Below are 18,281 nucleotides of genomic sequence, written 5' to 3'. Positions count from 1 at the left end.
GGCCAAGGAGGGGCGGGGCCGGTGTGGGAGGAGGGGTGGGGCCGGGGTGGGGCGGAACAGTAGGGGGTGGTCCGGCGCGGGGGCGGTTGGCTCCAGACAAATAAACATGGAGTCCATATTCCACGAGAAAGTGAGTATCCGCGTTCGGGGGTTACCTGTGTGCGGTGCAGCGGCGGACATGGCGCGGTATCGCTCCCTCCCCGAGAGCTGGGTGGGGCACGTGTCGGCCCCATCCCGATCTTGCCTCGGGGGAGGAGCTTCACTGGAATGGGAGCTTCACCGAAGCCCCCGTCGCACCGTCCACCCGCCCGTGAGGCCCGTGGCCGAGATTCTCGGAGAGTCCGGGGCCAGGGAAGTCCCAGGAGCCGGAGGGAGTGAGGGCAGGGCGGGGCCGGGGGCGCCAGGGGGCACCGGAGAGGGGGTGGCACCCAGTGGGCTTGCTTCTGTGGTTCCCCACTTTCCGTAGGATTCCTTCTCCAGTCCCTTTCCCCCCATTATCCGTAGCTAGTCACCTCTCACACACCTCCCTCGATCCTTCCCGACTCTTCCAGCCCTACCCTTGGCAGAATTAACTTTCCCTTCTCCGGGCTCCGCAGGTCTGTGTTGGAATCGCCCATACAATTAGCTCCCCGGGGTTGTATTCCTGTCTCTCTCCTGCACCACGTCCGAGAGTCTCTGAGTGCGGGGAGCTTGGCTCCCTCCCATGGAGGGCCTGCCATCGAGGGATGTAAAGTCGGCATCCCTTGTGCCCATCAACAGGGAAGTCATTAAAGAGTTTTTGTTACGAAATGTTTGGGTTTCGTTTCTTTCTGTGGGCCCATCCTTCCGGATTAGGAAACCAGCCTTCGTAATAGGTGTCAGGGAAGGACTGAAGTAATAGTGTTGCGGTCCGCCCAGCTGGTTTTGCTTTGATTCTTCAGTGGCCACGCACTTGAAAAAATTCTGTTTGTGGCACGTGGAGAAACTCGTCTTTTCCCATGTACAATTATCAAGCCATTTGGGTGTCAGTGAAACCTTCCGCGGGAGGACTTTGGCACATGATACCTTATTTCATAAAAGTTGCATGTTTTCAAAGGGTTGCTTCCTGGTAAGGCTCTTATTTAATAAGAGAAAAGAGGGTTTGTTTTGTTAAATACTTGTAAGTGATCATTTATGTGTTTAAAAAGCCTCACATACACGACCATCAAATAGAGCAATCAAAGACTAAAGAGGCACAGCATAAATCTAAACAAATTGTTAAATGGAGTGCTTTTCTTTAGAGAAAACATTTCAGAAGTTCTGGCACTAGAATAGACCGATTATTATGTTTCAGGAGGAAGGACTTATTGCTGTAGTTATCACTAATCTTGATTGACATGATTGATGAAATTTGGGCAAGAGAAATTTAGTTGCTTGGCTAAGGAATTGGATGAAGAGAACCCTGTATGTACGTATTTTTGTTACTGATTTTTCAGAAGCTTTGGTATAAGACCAAATGTTTCCACGCCATTTCTTGGGAATTATGCAAGGTATATTTTAACAATATTGTTATTTATGTTTAGCTAAATTTCGGTGAAGGTAACTTCTAAACCAGGGGATGAAAGGAAGCTGAGTGATGGCCTAATGAAAATCTGGTTACATGAAAGAAGTCACTCAATTCTCAGCTTGTTTGTAAGCTTAAAGATGCTTCAGGAATATATATACCCTTATCATAAACTTACATGTTCTTAGCAAATGAAGGCTCTTGAATTAAACTTTTTCAGGCATATTTCAAGAGTATGGAAAACACTCATAATCATAGGGCCCATTGCTGCTTTCATCACAGTCCCTTGTAGGAATGTGAATGTGCCATTTTTCAGCACCCTCCCTTCCCCTCCACCACATTTATTTAACCTTTGCTACATCCTGGGTTTGGAGAGCCAGAGGACCACCTCTGGCTCTAAGGAAGCTGTGCATGAAGGGGTATCTGCCTGCAAAGGGGACCTGCAGCTTGGAATGTTGGTTTCCCCACATTCAGAGTTGTTACTTTGAGTGCCCTTTTATTAAAAGGTAAACTCAACAACTTGTTTACCACTGTGTCACCAGTACTTGCTATAGTGCCTGACCCAAAGTAGATGTTCAATAAACATTTGAGTACCTTGAGTTCTTCGAACAGCTAAGATGTATATGTTGCTGTTTATCAAACAACTTTTTCTGTAAGTGTTTTAGGCTTTGCAGGTTGTGGATGGTGTCACATACTCTTGTTTGTGTGTGTTTTCACAATCCTCTGAAAACATAAAGCCATTTGTAGCTACAGGTGCAGGTTGAATTTGGCTCAAGAGTGAGAGTTTGCCAGTCCCTAACTCGAACCCTAATATTAACTGGCCACTAACTGTTGTTTTGATTTGTTTTTTGTTCTGTTGCCTGCTTTCTGTCATTTTTGTTACTCCTATTGCTGACTGCTCCTGGTGAGGTCACTGTGCCATCTGAATTGGCACTTTTACATAATGTAAACTGAGGATGGTAGCGAAACCTGTTGGGATTACATTAAAATCAGTGAAAATACTGAAAAGATTCTGAGTATTGACTTTGTGACATCTGTTACGCTCTTTTGTCGTCTTCAGTATATTTGAGGTTTAGGAATAACCACATTCCACCTAAGTGGCTTGAGGAAGTGGTAATAACACAGACTTGAAGCCTCTGCCTCCATTTGGAGCCCAGCTTTGCCATTTTACTACCTGTGTGATCCTGGATAAGTTGCTTATTATCTCTCTGCTGTAGTTTCTCCCTCTCTGCGGTGAGGATATCACAGGGTTTGCCTCAGAGTTCTGAGAGCCTAGAATGCTACCTGGCTCACTGTGCCGTGGAAGTGCTGGCCTTTGTTATTCGGATGCCTGTGTTGCCGAACCTGTACTGCAATTAGAGGTGGGACCTTGTTGTCTCTCAGAGTGGGTGCAGTGCTGCTGGGTTGATTGGGTGGCCCCACTGGCTCATTTGCGACACATCCTTAAATTTGTGCCTGGGTTCTTTTGTAGGCAGTAGTGTCTCTGGGAGTTTGAACTAGTTTCAGGTTCATTCTGAGGACTTCAAGGGCAGTGGAGGAATTGATTAGGTGCTGTTCCCGTTTGTGGTTTTGTAAAATATCTTGGTAAAACTGGAGATGCAGTCTGTTTATCCTCTGATCACAAGACATTAAAGTTTGGGCCAGAAATCATGGAATTTGAATACCTCTGAACTTTGACTATAACAGAGTGAACTTCTATTCAGCTTTAGTTAAAGCTTGATAAGGAAGAAGTGGCTGGGGATAGTTTGTGGGGAGAGGGGGTTGCATAATCTTAAGAGGGGCCAGTGTACAATTTTTTTTTTTTGGTCCGTGTAGAATTTGATTCTTCTTAGGACTTCAAAAAGTGATTTTAAATTTGGAATGGACGATTTGTTCTTTCCTTCCATTAAATCATAGTAGAAGTACAGAACAATATTAGTTCCTATAGCAATACAGTTTCTCTTAGACCAGATTTGATTTCGAGTGCTTGTTTTTCCTTTTTTATTTTTAATATTTATTTTTATCTTCACCTGAGGATATTTTTTCACTGCTTTTAGGGGGGGGAAGAGAGGGGGGGGGCATTGATGTGAGAGAGAGGCATTGATTGGTTGTCTCCCGCACATGCCCAGACTGGGAATCATACACACCTGGACTCAAGACCAAACCTACAGCCTAGGCATGTGCCCTGACCAGGAATTGAACCTGCAACCCTTGAGTTATGGGTTGACATGCCAATCAACTGAGCCACACCAACTAGAGCTCAAGTGTGTAATTGTCATTTTTTAAATCAAATAATTGGATGTCACTATTTCTATATATGAGGTCTGTCCAGAAAGTATTCAACCATGTAATATGAAAAATAGAGACATTTATTGAAGAAGATACAAGAAACATTTTACATAGGACAATGATGTCCCAGACCCCTTCAAAGCAGGCACCTTGGGACCTCACATAGTTCTCCCAGTCACCATCAGCTGCCCTGTCATATTTTCCTGAATCTCATCCATGGTCTGAAATCGCTTCCTTTTCACAGGTGATTTTAGTTTTGGGAAAAGCCAGAAGTCGCAGGGCACCAAATCTGGGCTGTAGGGGGGGTTGAGTCACCTGGGTGATCAGATGTTTCACCAAAAAACTCTGCACGAGACATGATGCATCAGTGGGCACGTTGTGATGAAGCTGCCAGTCACCAGTTGCCCATAGCTGTGTCCTTCTGAATCACTCGACTAGCTTCCGCTGAGGAATGTTCAAACTGAATGCAAAATTTGATGCAGATTCATTGCTCTCCTCCCTCAGTCATTTTGAATGTGACAGCCACACAGTACACATGCTCACTCAGCGGTGTCTGCCACCCCCACTGACTCATGGTTCTGCATGCCCATTCCAGGCCCTTCTCCTTGGCTGCCAGGGTCCATGGACGTCACCACACCGTTCTCACTATGTTAACCATGGCTGGACTTTTTCCAGATAGACCTTGTATAGTACTTAATATGGTAACCGTAGTGTGAGAGCCCTAAACGGAGGCATGTGGCCTGACAGCAGGACAGAGAATTTGCGTTAGGACTGTTCCAGACAAGTCCTTGTCTGGTCACCATATTAGGTAGCTCTTGCTGTGTGCAGTAGGTGTATCTTAGCAGAGGCTTTTTTCTTGTTTGAAATTTTTGCAGTATTTATTTATTGACTATATATAGGGAGAAAACATCAATTTGTTGTTCCACATATTTATGCATCCGTTGGTTGCTGTTGTATGTATGTGCCCTGACCAGAGATCGAACTGGCAACCTTGGCGTATTGGGGCAAAGCTCTAACCCGCTGAGCCATCCAGCCCGGGCTGTTTGAATTTTTAAATCAAACACATGTAGGGGCACACAAATCCTACAGAGTGCAGCTCGGTGAGTTCTCTCAAAGTAAACACACATGTATGAGTAATACTGTGATCGAATCACAGATGTGTATTTCCCTGAGTTCTGTAAGTGCCCCCATGGCCTCTTCCATCCCCACCTCTGCCGCCTGCAAGGGCAACCACAATCCTGAGTTCTAACATCATGGACTAGTTGTGCCTCTTTTTGAACTTTTGTAAATGGAATCATGTGGTGTGTACTCTTTTGAGTCTGTCTTTTTTTTTTTAACATTGTTTGAGAGAGTCATCCATATTGTCGAAAGTAATTGTAGTTAATTCATTCACATTGTTATGTTCTGTTCCTTTGTGAATATAACACAACATAAACATTCTACTTTGATGGGCATTTCAGTAGTTTCCGGTTTGGGGGCTATTATGAATTAAGTGGTGCTTTTTTGAACATTCTTTTACATGTTTTCATGAACATATTTTTGCATTTCCTTCGTTTGCATTCTGTACCTAGTAGTGGAATAGCTAGATCATAGGGTATGTAGATGTTAACCTTTAGTAGGCACTGCAAACAGTTTTCCAAAGTGGTTATACTAATTTACAGTTTCACTAGTAGTAAGTAATAGTTTTTGATGTCTTTAGTCCTCTCCAATATTTTAGCCATTTTGGAGGGTGTGTAGTAGTAACACTGTGGTTTTAATATTTATGTTCAGTACATTTCCCGGATGGTAATGACGTTGAGCACCTTTTTGTGGTTTTTAGCCATTCGGCTCTCCTCTTGTGCGTGCCCGTTTGCCCTGTCGTTTTTCAGTGGAATAGAGTAGGACGTCTGCACGTAGTATTCAGTGGGAGTTGCTCTGTGGTGGTGAGAACACAGCAGAAGGAAGAGGAGGTAGAGACAAGTCCTCTTCGCCGTCATACCAGGGTATGCACTTGACCTTAGCCAGAAGGCCTAGAAGCGACCAGGTTGTGAAGATAAATTTATTTCAGCCCCTGTCTCAGTCTCAGTCCTGCCTTCCTATTCCTTATATGTGTATTCCTTATATCTTCTTCAGCAGCTGAATTTTGTTCTAGAATATTAATTCACCAGGAAGAGTAGTGTCCTGCAAGGAGTTGTTCTGGGGTCACTGCCTGCTGTGTAACCGAGCTCAGAACGGACTCCAGGTGTCGCACAGCCCACGGAATAGGCTTCCCTGGGGAAGGGTTCAGGGCCAGGGTCAGCAGGAGAAGAACGCATTCCCCCCTCTGCCATCATCCCACAGAGAGGCAAACCTCTGGTCTTTGTTCACTGGAGGGATTTCCTTCACCCGCAAATCTCTCTGCTTATAAGGCAAGCTTGGGAGGGCATCGTTGGAGAGGGGTGATGAGTAGGCTTCTCAGTGCCAGGCAGTCTGGATTTGGATCTGGATTGCCGTATGTGTGAGGAAGGCAGCTGCCCAGCACCTGCAGCAGACCCTGGGGCCCGTGGGAAGTCGCACTCCCTCACCCCGTAGCAGGAAGTCAATGATCCTTCGGGGAGCTGAGCTTGGAGGCCTCCCCCTTGTTCAGCTTGTCCGGAGGTGAGCCCCAGGGATGCTTTTGGTCAGTCTTACTGTGTATGTTATCTTGAGTTCCCGGAAGAAAGCCTCAACTCTGTAACTGCAAGTCTTCAGTAACATTCAGTAGCAACTCAGTGACATAAAATTCAGTAAGAACAGAATTTTCCGTACGTGTATCAATTCTTGAGATAGGAAATTACACGAACAAGCATTCTGATCAAGTAGAGATTGTCTTGTTAAAAGAACAAATGTTCTAGTGATTAAAATTTCCTTTCAGCATTAATAATTTGCCATGGGATCTCTAAAGATGAATTTATTTTAGCCACTGAAAATGAGGGAGGATACATGCTTAAAATTTTTAATAAAATACGAGGTTTGGTGTATTTCCTAGTGAAAGGTTTTCTTAGGCTCCACGGAGATGATTGGCCTTTACTCTCGGCGGAGCCTAAGAAAACCTTTCACGTAGATGTTTGTTTAGTATAAATCATTCTTAAGTTTTTGATCATACAGCTAAATTATTGTAGTTTCATTAGTGATAGGATTAATAAAATAAATGTCAAATGAAAATGCATGTGCCTTATGTTAGTCCTGTTTTCTCAAGCTAGAAAGGTCCAGTTTTTGACAGTGTTAAGAAGTTAATGATTAAATTCCTCTCTGAGGAAAGACACTGTGCAAATCTGTTTAACAAATCACGTTGGGATTTTTTCTTCCGGAAATACTAGCAAGAAGGCTCACTCTGTGCCCAGCACTGCTTGAACAATCTGTTGCAAGGAGAGTATTTTAGCCCTGTGGAGCTGTCCTCTATCGCACACCAGCTAGACGAAGAGGAGAGGCTGAGGATGGCAGAAGGCGGGGTTACTAGCGAAGACTATCGCACGTTTTTGCAGGTACCGATCTTAAACTCATCCAGTTGCTTTTTAAAAAAATAATGTGGGTATTGAAAAAAAAAAAAGGAAAAACGTGAGTATTGTTTAGAAGAGAACATACCATTCTTCCTATCGGGATCTGACCTGTTAATTATTACTTTGCTCTTGACTTTCTAAATGGGAATGCATTAGATGTTATTTTAAATATGCACACTAATAACAGTTTTTCTTTCTCTCTCCACCCTCAAACCCTGCCTCAACTACCTATCCAAATCAAATAGCAGCCTTCTGGAAATATGGATGATAGTGGTTTTTTCTCTATTCAAGTAAGTAGTCATAAGCAAGTGCTATGTGTTGTTTTTGTCCTAGGCTTTGTTTAAGCTCAGGGTATGATTGATATGAGTATCTTTAACAGTCACTATAATGATGTGACCCCCAGAAGTTCCTTCAATAGATTGTGTCTAAGAGGTAAGATTGTATTCCAAAGTAGTAAGTTTTTCTATAGATAAACGTGAACGTTAGGATTGTAGAGTCTTCAATTTAGGGTAGAGTTTTTTGAAACGATTATTTAATTTGCTTGTGGATACTAATAACCTTAATTCTAATAAGTCAGAGCCTTTTAAACTTACTATCACTTGTGTAAATTTGAGAAAAATGCAACACCTTGCTGCCTTCCCTTTAAATCAGCCTGCCGGGGCTAGATTCTTTTATGATGCTCTGTGACTATGCTTTTTGTTCATTTATAACATATAGGAAGCTGTGTTGCCTGTGAGATTCTTTGATCTGTAGGCCGCTCATTCTGTTTCTAACGCCTGGGAGGTGTATCTGGAGTTCTTTCGGAACCTCTCCTGAGGGACCTGTGTCTGCAGGAGTCTTTGCCTGCGTTCCCCTTGTGCTGTCCTGGACTCCTCATTCACCAGCATTTCCATTCAGTGCTTCCCCGAGCGCTGTTCCAGGTAACAGCTACCACAGGCGAAGATCCAAGATGTGAGGGGGCCTGGCTCTCGCCATTTCCCGGGCGTAGCGCTGCCCTTGGTGCTGATTCGCATTTGCCCACTGTGTTGCCTCCACTTTTGTCTGCTGGTAGCAAGTGCGCTTGTTTCTTTGTTGGCTACCTTGGAGGGTAGGTAGTGAATTTTTAGAACTCTCCATTTTATTTCCAGACAGTTTGAAATAATCAGTATTATCTTTTGTTTTCTTCTAAAATTACATACATTTGATAACAGAAGTTTAAAACCTATAAAAACTTCACTTTAAGTCCCTAGAAATAACTCAATTTAATAGGCATATAATCATCACTATTACTGACACATCAGGTGGTGGGTTGAAATACAACTTTTCTACAGCAGGACACGTATCAGCCAAATTATCATATATATAGAGAGAGGACTAGTTTTAAGAATGCACTTTATGGATAGACTGTGCATCTGAATTTTTGAGGCCGTTTCATCTGAGAAGTGTGTGGATCCCTAGAATATCCCAGAAACCTAGTGTTAAGAAGTACTATTTTAAAAATTACATTGTATTGATTATGCTGTTACAGTTGTCCCAATTTTTCCCTCTTTTTTTTTTCCCCTTCACCCAGCACCCCTCACTCCCTCAGGCAGTTCCCCCACCATTTGTTCATGTCCATGGGACATGGGTATAAAAGTTCTTTGACTGCTTCATTTCCTACACTGTACTGTACATCCCCATGGCTATTCTGTAACTACCCCTTTGTACTTCTTAATCCCCTCACCTCTTCACCCCTTTTCTCACACCCGTCTCCCATCTGGCAACCATCAAAACCCACTTCGTATCCATGATTCTGTCTCTGTTGTTCTTGTTTGCTTAGTTTGTTTTTTAGATTCAGTTATTGATAGATATGTATTTATTGCCCATAGTTTTAATCTTTTTCTTAAAAAAGTCCTTTTAACATTTCACATGATAATGTTTTGGTGATGATGAACTCCTTTGGTTTTTTCTTGTCGGGGAAGCTCTTTATCTGCCCTTTGATTCTAAATGATAGCTTTGTTGGATAGAGCACTCTTGGCAGTAGGTCCCTGCTTTTCATGACTGGATATTTCTTGTCAATCCCTTCTAGCCTGCAACATTTCTTTTGAGAAATCAGCTGACAGTTTTATGGGAACTCCCCCATAGGTAACTATGGTATTTTGCTGTGTATAATGCTCACTTTTTTTTACCCAAATTTTTGAAGGAAAAATAAGGATGCTCATTATACAGGGGTAGTACTAATTCCTTATCTTTATAGGTGTTTTTAATTCTTTTATTTATGCTTATGTGTTAAAAGTATAACTCTAGAAAGCAATAACAATATCTGTATGCAAAATAATACCCTGGAATACGATAGTTGCTTTTGTTTCTAAATATAAATACAAAATTGAATTAAAAAATGAAATGAAAGGTTTTTTTTCCTGAAAGCTTGGGCAAAAAAGGTGGGTGCACGTTATACACAGGAGCGCATTATACATGGCAAAATTTGGTGACTTGTTTTCCCTTGCTGCTTTTAAGATTCTTTCTTTCTCTTTAACCCTTGGCATTTTAATTATGATGTGTCTTGGTGTGGGCCTCTTCGCATCCATCTTGTTTGGGACTCTCTCTGCTTCCTGGACTTGCATGTCTATTTCCTTCACCAAATTAGGGAAATTTTCTCTCATTGTTTTTTCAAATAGATTTCCATTATCTTGCACTCCTCTCCTTCTGGCACCCCTGTGATGCGAACATTGGACCTCTTGAAGCTGTGCCAGAGGCTGCTCACACTATCCTCATTTTTTTGGATTCTTTTTTCTTGTTCTGATTGGTTGTTTATTGCTTCCTTATGTTCCAAATCATTGATTTAATTCTCGGCTTCATCCTCTCTACTGTTGCTTCCCTGTAAATTGTTCTTTATTTCAATTAGTGTATCCTTCGTTTCTGACTAGGTCTTTCTCATGCTATTGAGGTTCTCACTAAGTTCCTTGAGCATCTTTATAACTGGTGTTTTGAATTCTGATAGATTGCTTCTCTCCATTTTGTTCAGCTCTTTTTCTAGAGTTTAGATCTGTTCTTTTGTTTGGGCCATGTTTCTTTGTCTTCTCCTGTGTTTGTTTCTGTGTATTAGGTAGAGCTGCTATGTCTCTGTGTCTTGGTAGTGTGGCCTAATAAGTAGGTGTGTCCAGTAGGGACAGTGGCACAACCTCCTCTATCACCAAAGCTGGGTACTCGAGGTGTGCCCTTCGTGTGGGCCAAGTACACCCTTCTCTTATAGTTGAGCCTGGGTTGCTGTTGGCAGGTCAATGGGAGGGATTTACCCAGGCCGGTCAGCTGCAAGGACTGGCTGTAACCACTGACCACCAACCTCCGCCCTGGGTGGAGATCAGCTGTGCAGGGGCAGGGTGGTGGTGCTCCAGTGTGGTCTGTAGTTGTCCACTGGGTGTGCAGTCTCCAGGGTTTCCCAGGTGGTGCAGGCCAAGGTCAGCCCCTACCTGTGTTTTGTCTGGGGCCACCCTGCCTGAGCTGTAAAGCGATCTGAGATGGCTGCTACTTGGAGATTCCCAGGCAAAGCCAAGCTGTGAATCTCGGCTGGCTGCTGCTAGTGCCAGGCCCGGAGCTCACTGAGGCCAGCTGTTGCTTATTTGAGAGGATTTAGGAAGTTGTCCAGCCTGAGCCAAAACCAGTCATTATATGGAAGAACAGCTTGGGTGGGCCCTTCAGTTGGGTGGGACAGTCTTTGAGGATCTCCAGGGCAGGGTAAGCAGTGTTAGTCAGGTTGTGGAGTCTCAGGTATGGCACTAGCCTGCTGGCTCTGTAGCCCTGTTGAGGGAAGGCTCAAAAAAGGGGCAGTGGCTTCTGCCCACCAGCTCTCGCCTTTATGCCAGTCTCTTCACTTCCTCCCTGTATGTCACTGGTGCCTTTTAAGCTGCTACCCTGGTGCTGGAGCTCAGAGGGAGTGAGTCTCTCTGTGTGGGTCCTTTAAGGGAAACTGCTTGGGACTCCAGAAGTTTCTTCCACTGACTCTATCCCTGCTGGTTTTTGCAGCCAGAAGTTATAGGAACTTATCTTCCTGGCTCTGAAACCCTGGGCTGGGGGGCCTGGTGTGGGTCTGGGAGACCTCACTTCTGAGATATCCCTCCCGAATTTTTATCCACCACATGTGGGTGTGAGACCAGCCTGTTCTGCGTATGTGCCCTCCTACCAGTCTGGATGGATGTGGGATCTTTAATTCCGTAGTTGTCAGACTTCATTCAGCCTGATTTCTGATGGTTCTGAGTGAAGGTGGTTCTGTATTTTAGTTGTAATTTTCATGTGGTTGTACGAGGAGGCGAGCGTGTTTACCTATGCCACCATTTGACTGTAAGTCCCTAGAAGCATTTTTTAAAATGCTACATTTGTATGTGATTTATAGATGTAGTGGTATGTCTTACACACACTTTTTAAAAATCATAGCCTTCTGGAGAAATTGGTGTATGAAGTACAATTGTTTGCACAGCTAACATGGCTTTCCCTACTTAAATTTGAAACTGAACAGTTTAGCTCATGAGAAATTGCTGTTTGTTTTTTTTAACAGGTTATAAGCAATGCCTTGAAAGTTTGGGGTTTAGAACTAATCCTGTTCAACAGTCCAGAGTATCAGAGGCTTGGGATTGATCCCATGTAAGGTTTTATTTTGCTTTTACTACGTTTCTTTTCCTAAATTTGACTTTTAAAGTTATCATTTCTTAAAGGAGAAAAATATATGTTGAATGCCTTTGTTTGGATGTGCCCTGTGCCCGTCTCTTTCCACCTTTTGGGGCGTCCATGTGCCCTCAGCCGTCCTGGCAGCACAGTGTCTGGGCACCGAGCTGCTCCTTGGGTGTCGTGTGACGCCGTTGTTTGCACAGCGTCTCAGATCCGCGCTCGGATTCGCTCTGGTGTGCTTTGTAAACATCAGTGATACTTAGCCGTGGACACAATCTGAAATTACAAGTTTTGCATAACCCTTGTTGGTAGACAAACTTAATGTTGGGTCTCTATTTTTTTTTCCTTTTCTAGAAATGAAAGATCATTTATATGCAATTATAAAGAACACTGGTTTACAGTTAGAAAATTAGGAAAACAGGTAATGTTTCTCCTCCTTCTTTGTCATTTTTCTCATTCCACACTTCATTTGCAACTAAAATGTAAAGGATTAGATGAAGAAATTCATCAGTCATGTGTAGGTGGCATAGTTAGAAATTTCCTGTTTTAAAAGACAGTATCAGTTTGCCTTATACATGTATTTGTGACAATCATATGCAGTTTTTCTGTATCATAAGAAAAAAATATTTAGGACAATGGCAAACGTGGTTACTTTTAAGTGGGTTTTATGTGACAAATGTTTTGTCAGTCAACTATTCCATTAACAGATTTGTACTTAGCATAGTAGCGCTACAAAGCCTGGAAGTGAAAGTGTCGGAGTAAAGGTTTTTAATCACGTTTGCTTTAGCATAACAAAGTTCTTCATATTCCAAACTGCCACGTAATACGTATATCCCCATAAAATCATTTCTATTACAAAGAAAAAAGAACATGGGATATATCTTGAGGAAGCATTTTTTAAGATCAAGAAATGTACCTAAAATGTTATTTTTTGAAATAATTACCCATGATCCTTGTACACAGTTATATTTTTGAAACAATTATTTGAAGTCTGTTTTTAGAATTTTGAATCTTTGAATGAGTGTTAATGAAAGTGGGCTAATATAATAAGGAATTAACTATTTTTTTAAAGATTTTATTTATTTTTATTTTTAGAGAGGGGAAAGGAGGGAGAAAGAGGGGCAGAGAAACATCACTGTGTGGTTGCCTCTCGAGTGCCCCCTGCTGGGGACCTGGCCCACAACCCAGGCGCGTGCCCTGACTGGAAATAGAACCAGTGATCCTTGGGGTCACAGGCTGGCACTCAGTCCACTGAGCCACACCAGCCAGTGCAGAAGGAATTAACTATTGATGCGTGCAACAACATGGTGATCTCCAAATAATAATGCTCAGTGAAAGGTAGATACAAAATACTACCCACTGTATGGTTCCTTTTATGTGAAAGTGTAGAAAATGCAAACTCACCTGTACTGATAGACAGCAGGTCAAGCAGCGGTTGCCAGGGGATGAGGAGGGCAGAGAGGTTGAGGCGGTTCCAGGGCACAGGGACTCGGCAGTGATGAGGGCGTTCACTCTTTGGTTGTGGTGATGGGTTCATGGGTGTATGTGTGTGTTAGAACTTTTCAAACTGTGCACTTTAAATATGTACAGGTTATTGCATGCCTATTATACCTCAGTAAAGCTGTTTTTAAAAATAATACAACAAGGAAATGAAGTCAAGAAAGAGTACATTGAATTAATTCAATAAAAGATAATTCAAAAACAAAAAAACATTGCTATTATCTTCTAACTCAGCTGCCTAAAGGCAGCTTCATCTTGAATGGTTATGTCCTTACTTTAAGATTGTATTTATTTAGTTTTGGGGATGGTGGAAGAGAGGGAGAAGGAGAGGGAGAGAAACATCAGTTAGTTGCCTTTCGCACTCCCCCAACTGGGAACCAGGCCCAGAACCCAAGCATCTGTCCTGAATGGAAATTGAACCAGCGACCTTTTGGTTCGCAGGTCAGCACTCAGTCAACTGAGCCACACCAGCCAGAGCTTAAATTTCTTAAGGTCCCTCCTGAGGAACTCAGCTAAGCAAGTAAGGTGAAGGAGATGTGGTAGAGTAGAGGGTGACCCAAACGGGAATCGACTCTAGGGAAGAGCGAGGGCAGGACACTGGGGACCATCACCTCTAGGTTCCATTTATGTCTTTGAAAATTATGATCACTTATTCTTCACTTTTTGTGTATATAGTAATCCATTTATTGTTTTTTTAAGATCTGACGGCTTGGATTTGGGAAGTTCTTTTGTATTGATTTGCATGTAAATTTATATCGTTATTTTGAGAGGTTTTTAAAATCTTAGTTCTTCAAAATTGTATTTTCACATTTTAAATTATCTTTGACAAAGACAGGAAATGTCAAATGTTGGCTAATCTTTAGCTGTAATTTATATTTTTGTCTACAATTGTATTTTTCACTACTGACTCTCTTGTCTGAGGTCCCTCGTAGGTTAAATTAGGGCTCCTATGAAGCAGTGACTAGATGATGTTAATTACATGCAATAGTGGCTTTAGTGGTCTTTTCAAAATGAGTTGGTGATTTAAATTTCTCCTGGTATAGACTGGTCTTCTCACAGTTGAAGTCTTTGACCAAAATGATCAGTAGTAGGAAAACTTTGTGTAGTTGTCATTTTTCTTCCGCATCAATATAGTGTGATTATATTAGGGTTTTCTTAGGCATACTTTGAAAAAAGATTTAATTATAGTTATTAATAAAGATAATTTAAAGTACTATCAGTTTCTTTTGGGGGGATTTAAAGTTTATGGCTTAAAACAAACTTTTATTTTAAAAAAACATTTAATAGTGGTAAATCATTCTATTTCAGGTTTTAAAAATCACATTTATTTACTTTTAGAAAATCTTAGTTTGATGTATTTTCACTGTTTAGACAGCCTTACTAAGTTTAGACAGTTTATATTTATTCTTAACATGTGAAACATCCTTATTAATTATAATGTACACTAACTTAGACATTGGCAATTTTTTTTCCAGTGGTTCAACTTGAATTCTCTTTTGACGGGTCCAGAATTAATATCAGACACATACCTTGCACTTTTCTTGGCTCAATTACAACAGGAAGGTAAGTTAAAATGGAAAATTTTATAATGTTATGTTTCAAAGTAGCTGAATAAAACTAACTCATTAGATGTGAGTGTAAGAGTGCTACTTTTTTAAAGATTTTATTTATTTATTTTTAGGGAGAGGGGAAGGGAGGGAGAGAAACATGAATGTGTGGTTGCCTCTCATGCTCCCCCCACTGGGGACCTGGCCTGCAACCCAGGCATGAGCCCTGACTGGGAATCGAACTGGTGACCCTTTGTTTCACAGGCCAGCACTTAATCCACTAAGCCACACCAGCCAGGGCCTCAATTCATATTCTTTCCACCATTGTATGCCATGCTGCCTCTGTAGCTACAGTCATTTTTAATTGATTTTGAATCTCTAACTAGCTGTTTTAGTTTATTTTTGCCTTTTTTTTAGGTTATTCTATATTTGTTGTTAAGGGTGATCTGCCAGATTGTGAAGCTGACCAACTCCTGCAGATGATCAGGGTCCAGCAGATGCATCGACCAAAACTTATTGGAGAGGAACTAGCGCAGCTGAAAGAACAGAGGTGAAGTGAACTCGCGTTGTGGAATATTTGATAGCATTTCACTATATGAATTAAATGTTCGTGCTGACACGGAGTGGGTGGTCGTTTTATTATTGGTGATTTTTTTTTTAGACCCATGTATTTTAGTCAAGTTTATTGGTGCAAATTTGAATGAACTCTTCGAATTACTTAAATATATTAACTTAGAGTCACATCACAACACAATCTTTATATTAGACCTAATCTGCAAGAAAACGTGTAAGTTTTGACTTACACAAAATCTTCAGTTTATAAATGCCTGTAAGACTGGCCTGCAGTCACGATCAGTGATTTCATTCTTTAGAGTCCAGAAGGCCGACCTGGAACAAGTGCTAGAAGCCAATGATGGGTCAGGGGTGTTAGATGAAGACGAGGAGGATTTGCGGCGGGCTCTGGCACTGAGTCGCCAACAGATCGACATGGAAGATGAAGAGGCAGATCTCCGCAGGGCTATTCAGCTCAGTATGCAAGGTATAGACATTCTGTCGTGGTTTTTTCCCGTGTTGAAGAATCGATTCAGATCATGCTCCGTGTCCGGGGTGAACTGTGAGGAGTTGTTGGACAGCCTGACAGTTACTGAAGAAGCAGTGGCTCTGCACAGTCAGCTGTTCTTGTAGTTTCCCACCTGTGTTACTCTAGGACTCCTTTATTTTTATTTCTGGTTATTCCACTTGATTATAGTACTAACACAGCAATAAACTGAAGTTAATCTTCATGGGCAAAAGTGCGGGGTCTCTTCCCAGAGCAGCTGCTGCATAAATGTGTGTGTTGTTGGACACAAAGGAAGGCCTGGACAAGGACATAAGTTGGCCTTACCGAACGCTGACATCGGTGTCTGTGCAATTTATAGCTCAGGTGCCGCTCAGGGGGCCTGCTGTTGCAGTGAGGACAGCCCGTCAGCAGAGGGGCGTGTAGACGTAGCCCCTGGGGAATCCAGGCCTGGGAAATGTCTGGGGGTAGCACAGAGTGGCTTCATGAGAGCCTGAGGAGTTTCTTCTGATCGTTCTGTCTTTATCTAATTAACGTGATTTTGCCTTCCTATTTTCCAATGGAATTATTCGTTGAATTTCTTACATACCTAAAATTGAAGTAATGGCAGACATCAGCTTTTATAATTTTAGATCTTTTGGGGTAATTCACTCTTCTTACCACTTCATTTCACAACCTGTGGGAAGTCGCTGGTTGGCGCGGTAAATGAGAGCGTAGAAACATGCTGAAGTCGTGGCAGGACCCAGACTTTGAGGACGAAGGAGCATAGAGAATGGATTGTTTCGTGGTCATCCACTTTAAGCTGGCTTCTCGGGAATGCTGTGCCTTTGAAAGGGTAGTTTGATGTCTAGTAAGTTCCAGAGAGCACACTGGGGTGCTGTTCGTGCCTCCTCCTTCCACGCTGGTTGTTGGACTTCAGTCCTCACAGCTGCTGCGACATCCGGGTAACAGCTTTGGTTGCACTGGACACAAGTTAGAGTTGAACTGCCTCGTTCAGATTTTCCCTGAGGGCTCTCAGAGCCTTCCTTACATTTGCAGAATACTCGCAGAATATTTTTAAGTAAACTCATTTTTTAAATTTGTATCTATTGATTTTTAGAGGGAGAGAGACAAACATCTGATTTGTAGTTCCACTTATTTACGCGTTCATTGGTTGATTCATGTATGTGCCCTGACTGGGGATTGAACCGGCAACCTTGGCCTATGGGGACAGTGCTCTCACCAAGGGAGGTACCTGGCCAGGGCAAGAAGAAAACTTCTTAAAAACTTGTTCACATAAATACAAACATACTGTTACTTTACCTGGTAAATAAAATGATAGTTTTTGTTATATTTTCTTTTGTTTTCAGGTAGTTCCAGAAATATATCTCAAGATATTCCACAGACATCAGGTACCCATCTTACTTCAGAAGAGCTACGGAAGAGAAGAGAAGCCTACTTTGAAAAGTAAAGTAGTTCATACAATATTAAAATTGCATCTTTGGTATTTTCTTTGGCTGTTCTCTTTGTTGTGAACTTATAGCTGTGGCTTAAACTATTCATTTTATTTAGGATTCTCTTTTTAAAAAAAGACTGGTTACTGCCTGACCCTGTGAGCATTTGAATGTATTTTTTAAAAACTCACAACAAATAAACTGAAATGAAATGTAGTTTTGGGGGAAAACTTCGCCCCCATGCTAGTTAAATTTACATGAACTAGAGGCAAGGAAGCCCTGTAAAATTGTAGTCGTCGAAAGGAAAATGGAATTGGGTCATGGTGAGAGTGATGCCTAATGATCCTTCGAATATGATTCTTGGTTACGTAATCCCGCCGAGCCCTTCCCCCCGACAGAGATGCTGGCTGCGCACTCTGCTCCTTGCCCCTCGAGCCGTGGTGCTTCGGGGCCATCAGTGAGGGCAGACCAGCAGCTCCGAAAACCCAACTGTGTACCCAGCTTTATAAAAAGTACTCTTAAAATAGAAATTCTACCCCACAAAAATACCATTGTTTCCAGCAACTATCATTCACAAGTCTTCTTCCCTTTTTCTTTTCTTAATGGTAAAAACTCATCTGAAAGATTACAAGATCCAAAACAGATATTCAGATCCTCCGATCCCAGATCAGAAACCAAACGGCCAGTGGCCGAATCTGGCCTGTTCATTTACCATGTTTCATCAGTTCTAAGATACACATATTCTCACATGTCAACACCTGGGCTCCTTAAGGAGCATCTTAAGATGCTGAGGAGCATCTTAATTGGCAGTAGTTAGTGGTGTTTCAGATATTGAAG

General features: G+C 42.2%; 1 protein-coding gene across 3 annotated transcripts in view; it reads left to right on the top strand.

Moving 5' to 3' along the window:
* Positions 1 to 46: 46 nt before the first annotated feature.
* The window catches only part of ATXN3 (ataxin 3), a 32,492-nt gene continuing 14,257 nt past the window's right edge, over positions 47 to 18,281 (top strand). Inside the window, exons 1-9 of one of the 3 annotated variants that reach the window (XM_024567700.3) lie at positions 47 to 130; positions 7,108 to 7,272; positions 7,533 to 7,577; positions 11,798 to 11,883; positions 12,262 to 12,328; positions 14,883 to 14,970; positions 15,372 to 15,504; positions 15,827 to 15,993; positions 17,361 to 17,457. In XM_024567700.3, the coding sequence (XP_024423468.1) occupies positions 107 to 130; positions 7,108 to 7,272; positions 7,533 to 7,577; positions 11,798 to 11,883; positions 12,262 to 12,328; positions 14,883 to 14,970; positions 15,372 to 15,504; positions 15,827 to 15,993; positions 17,361 to 17,457 (872 nt within the window). In that variant the 5' untranslated portion in view covers positions 47 to 106. The remainder of the gene's footprint in view (positions 131 to 7,107; positions 7,273 to 7,532; positions 7,578 to 11,797; positions 11,884 to 12,261; positions 12,329 to 14,882; positions 14,971 to 15,371; positions 15,505 to 15,826; positions 15,994 to 17,360; positions 17,458 to 18,281) is intronic. The other 2 variants (XM_024567701.3, XM_071222076.1) reach the window with 2 other exon arrangements.

Source organism: Desmodus rotundus, chromosome 7, assembly GCF_022682495.2.
Source record: "Desmodus rotundus isolate HL8 chromosome 7, HLdesRot8A.1, whole genome shotgun sequence".
Lineage (NCBI taxonomy): Eukaryota > Metazoa > Chordata > Mammalia > Chiroptera > Phyllostomidae > Desmodus > Desmodus rotundus.
This window is presented reverse-complemented; position numbering and strand designations above follow the sequence as displayed.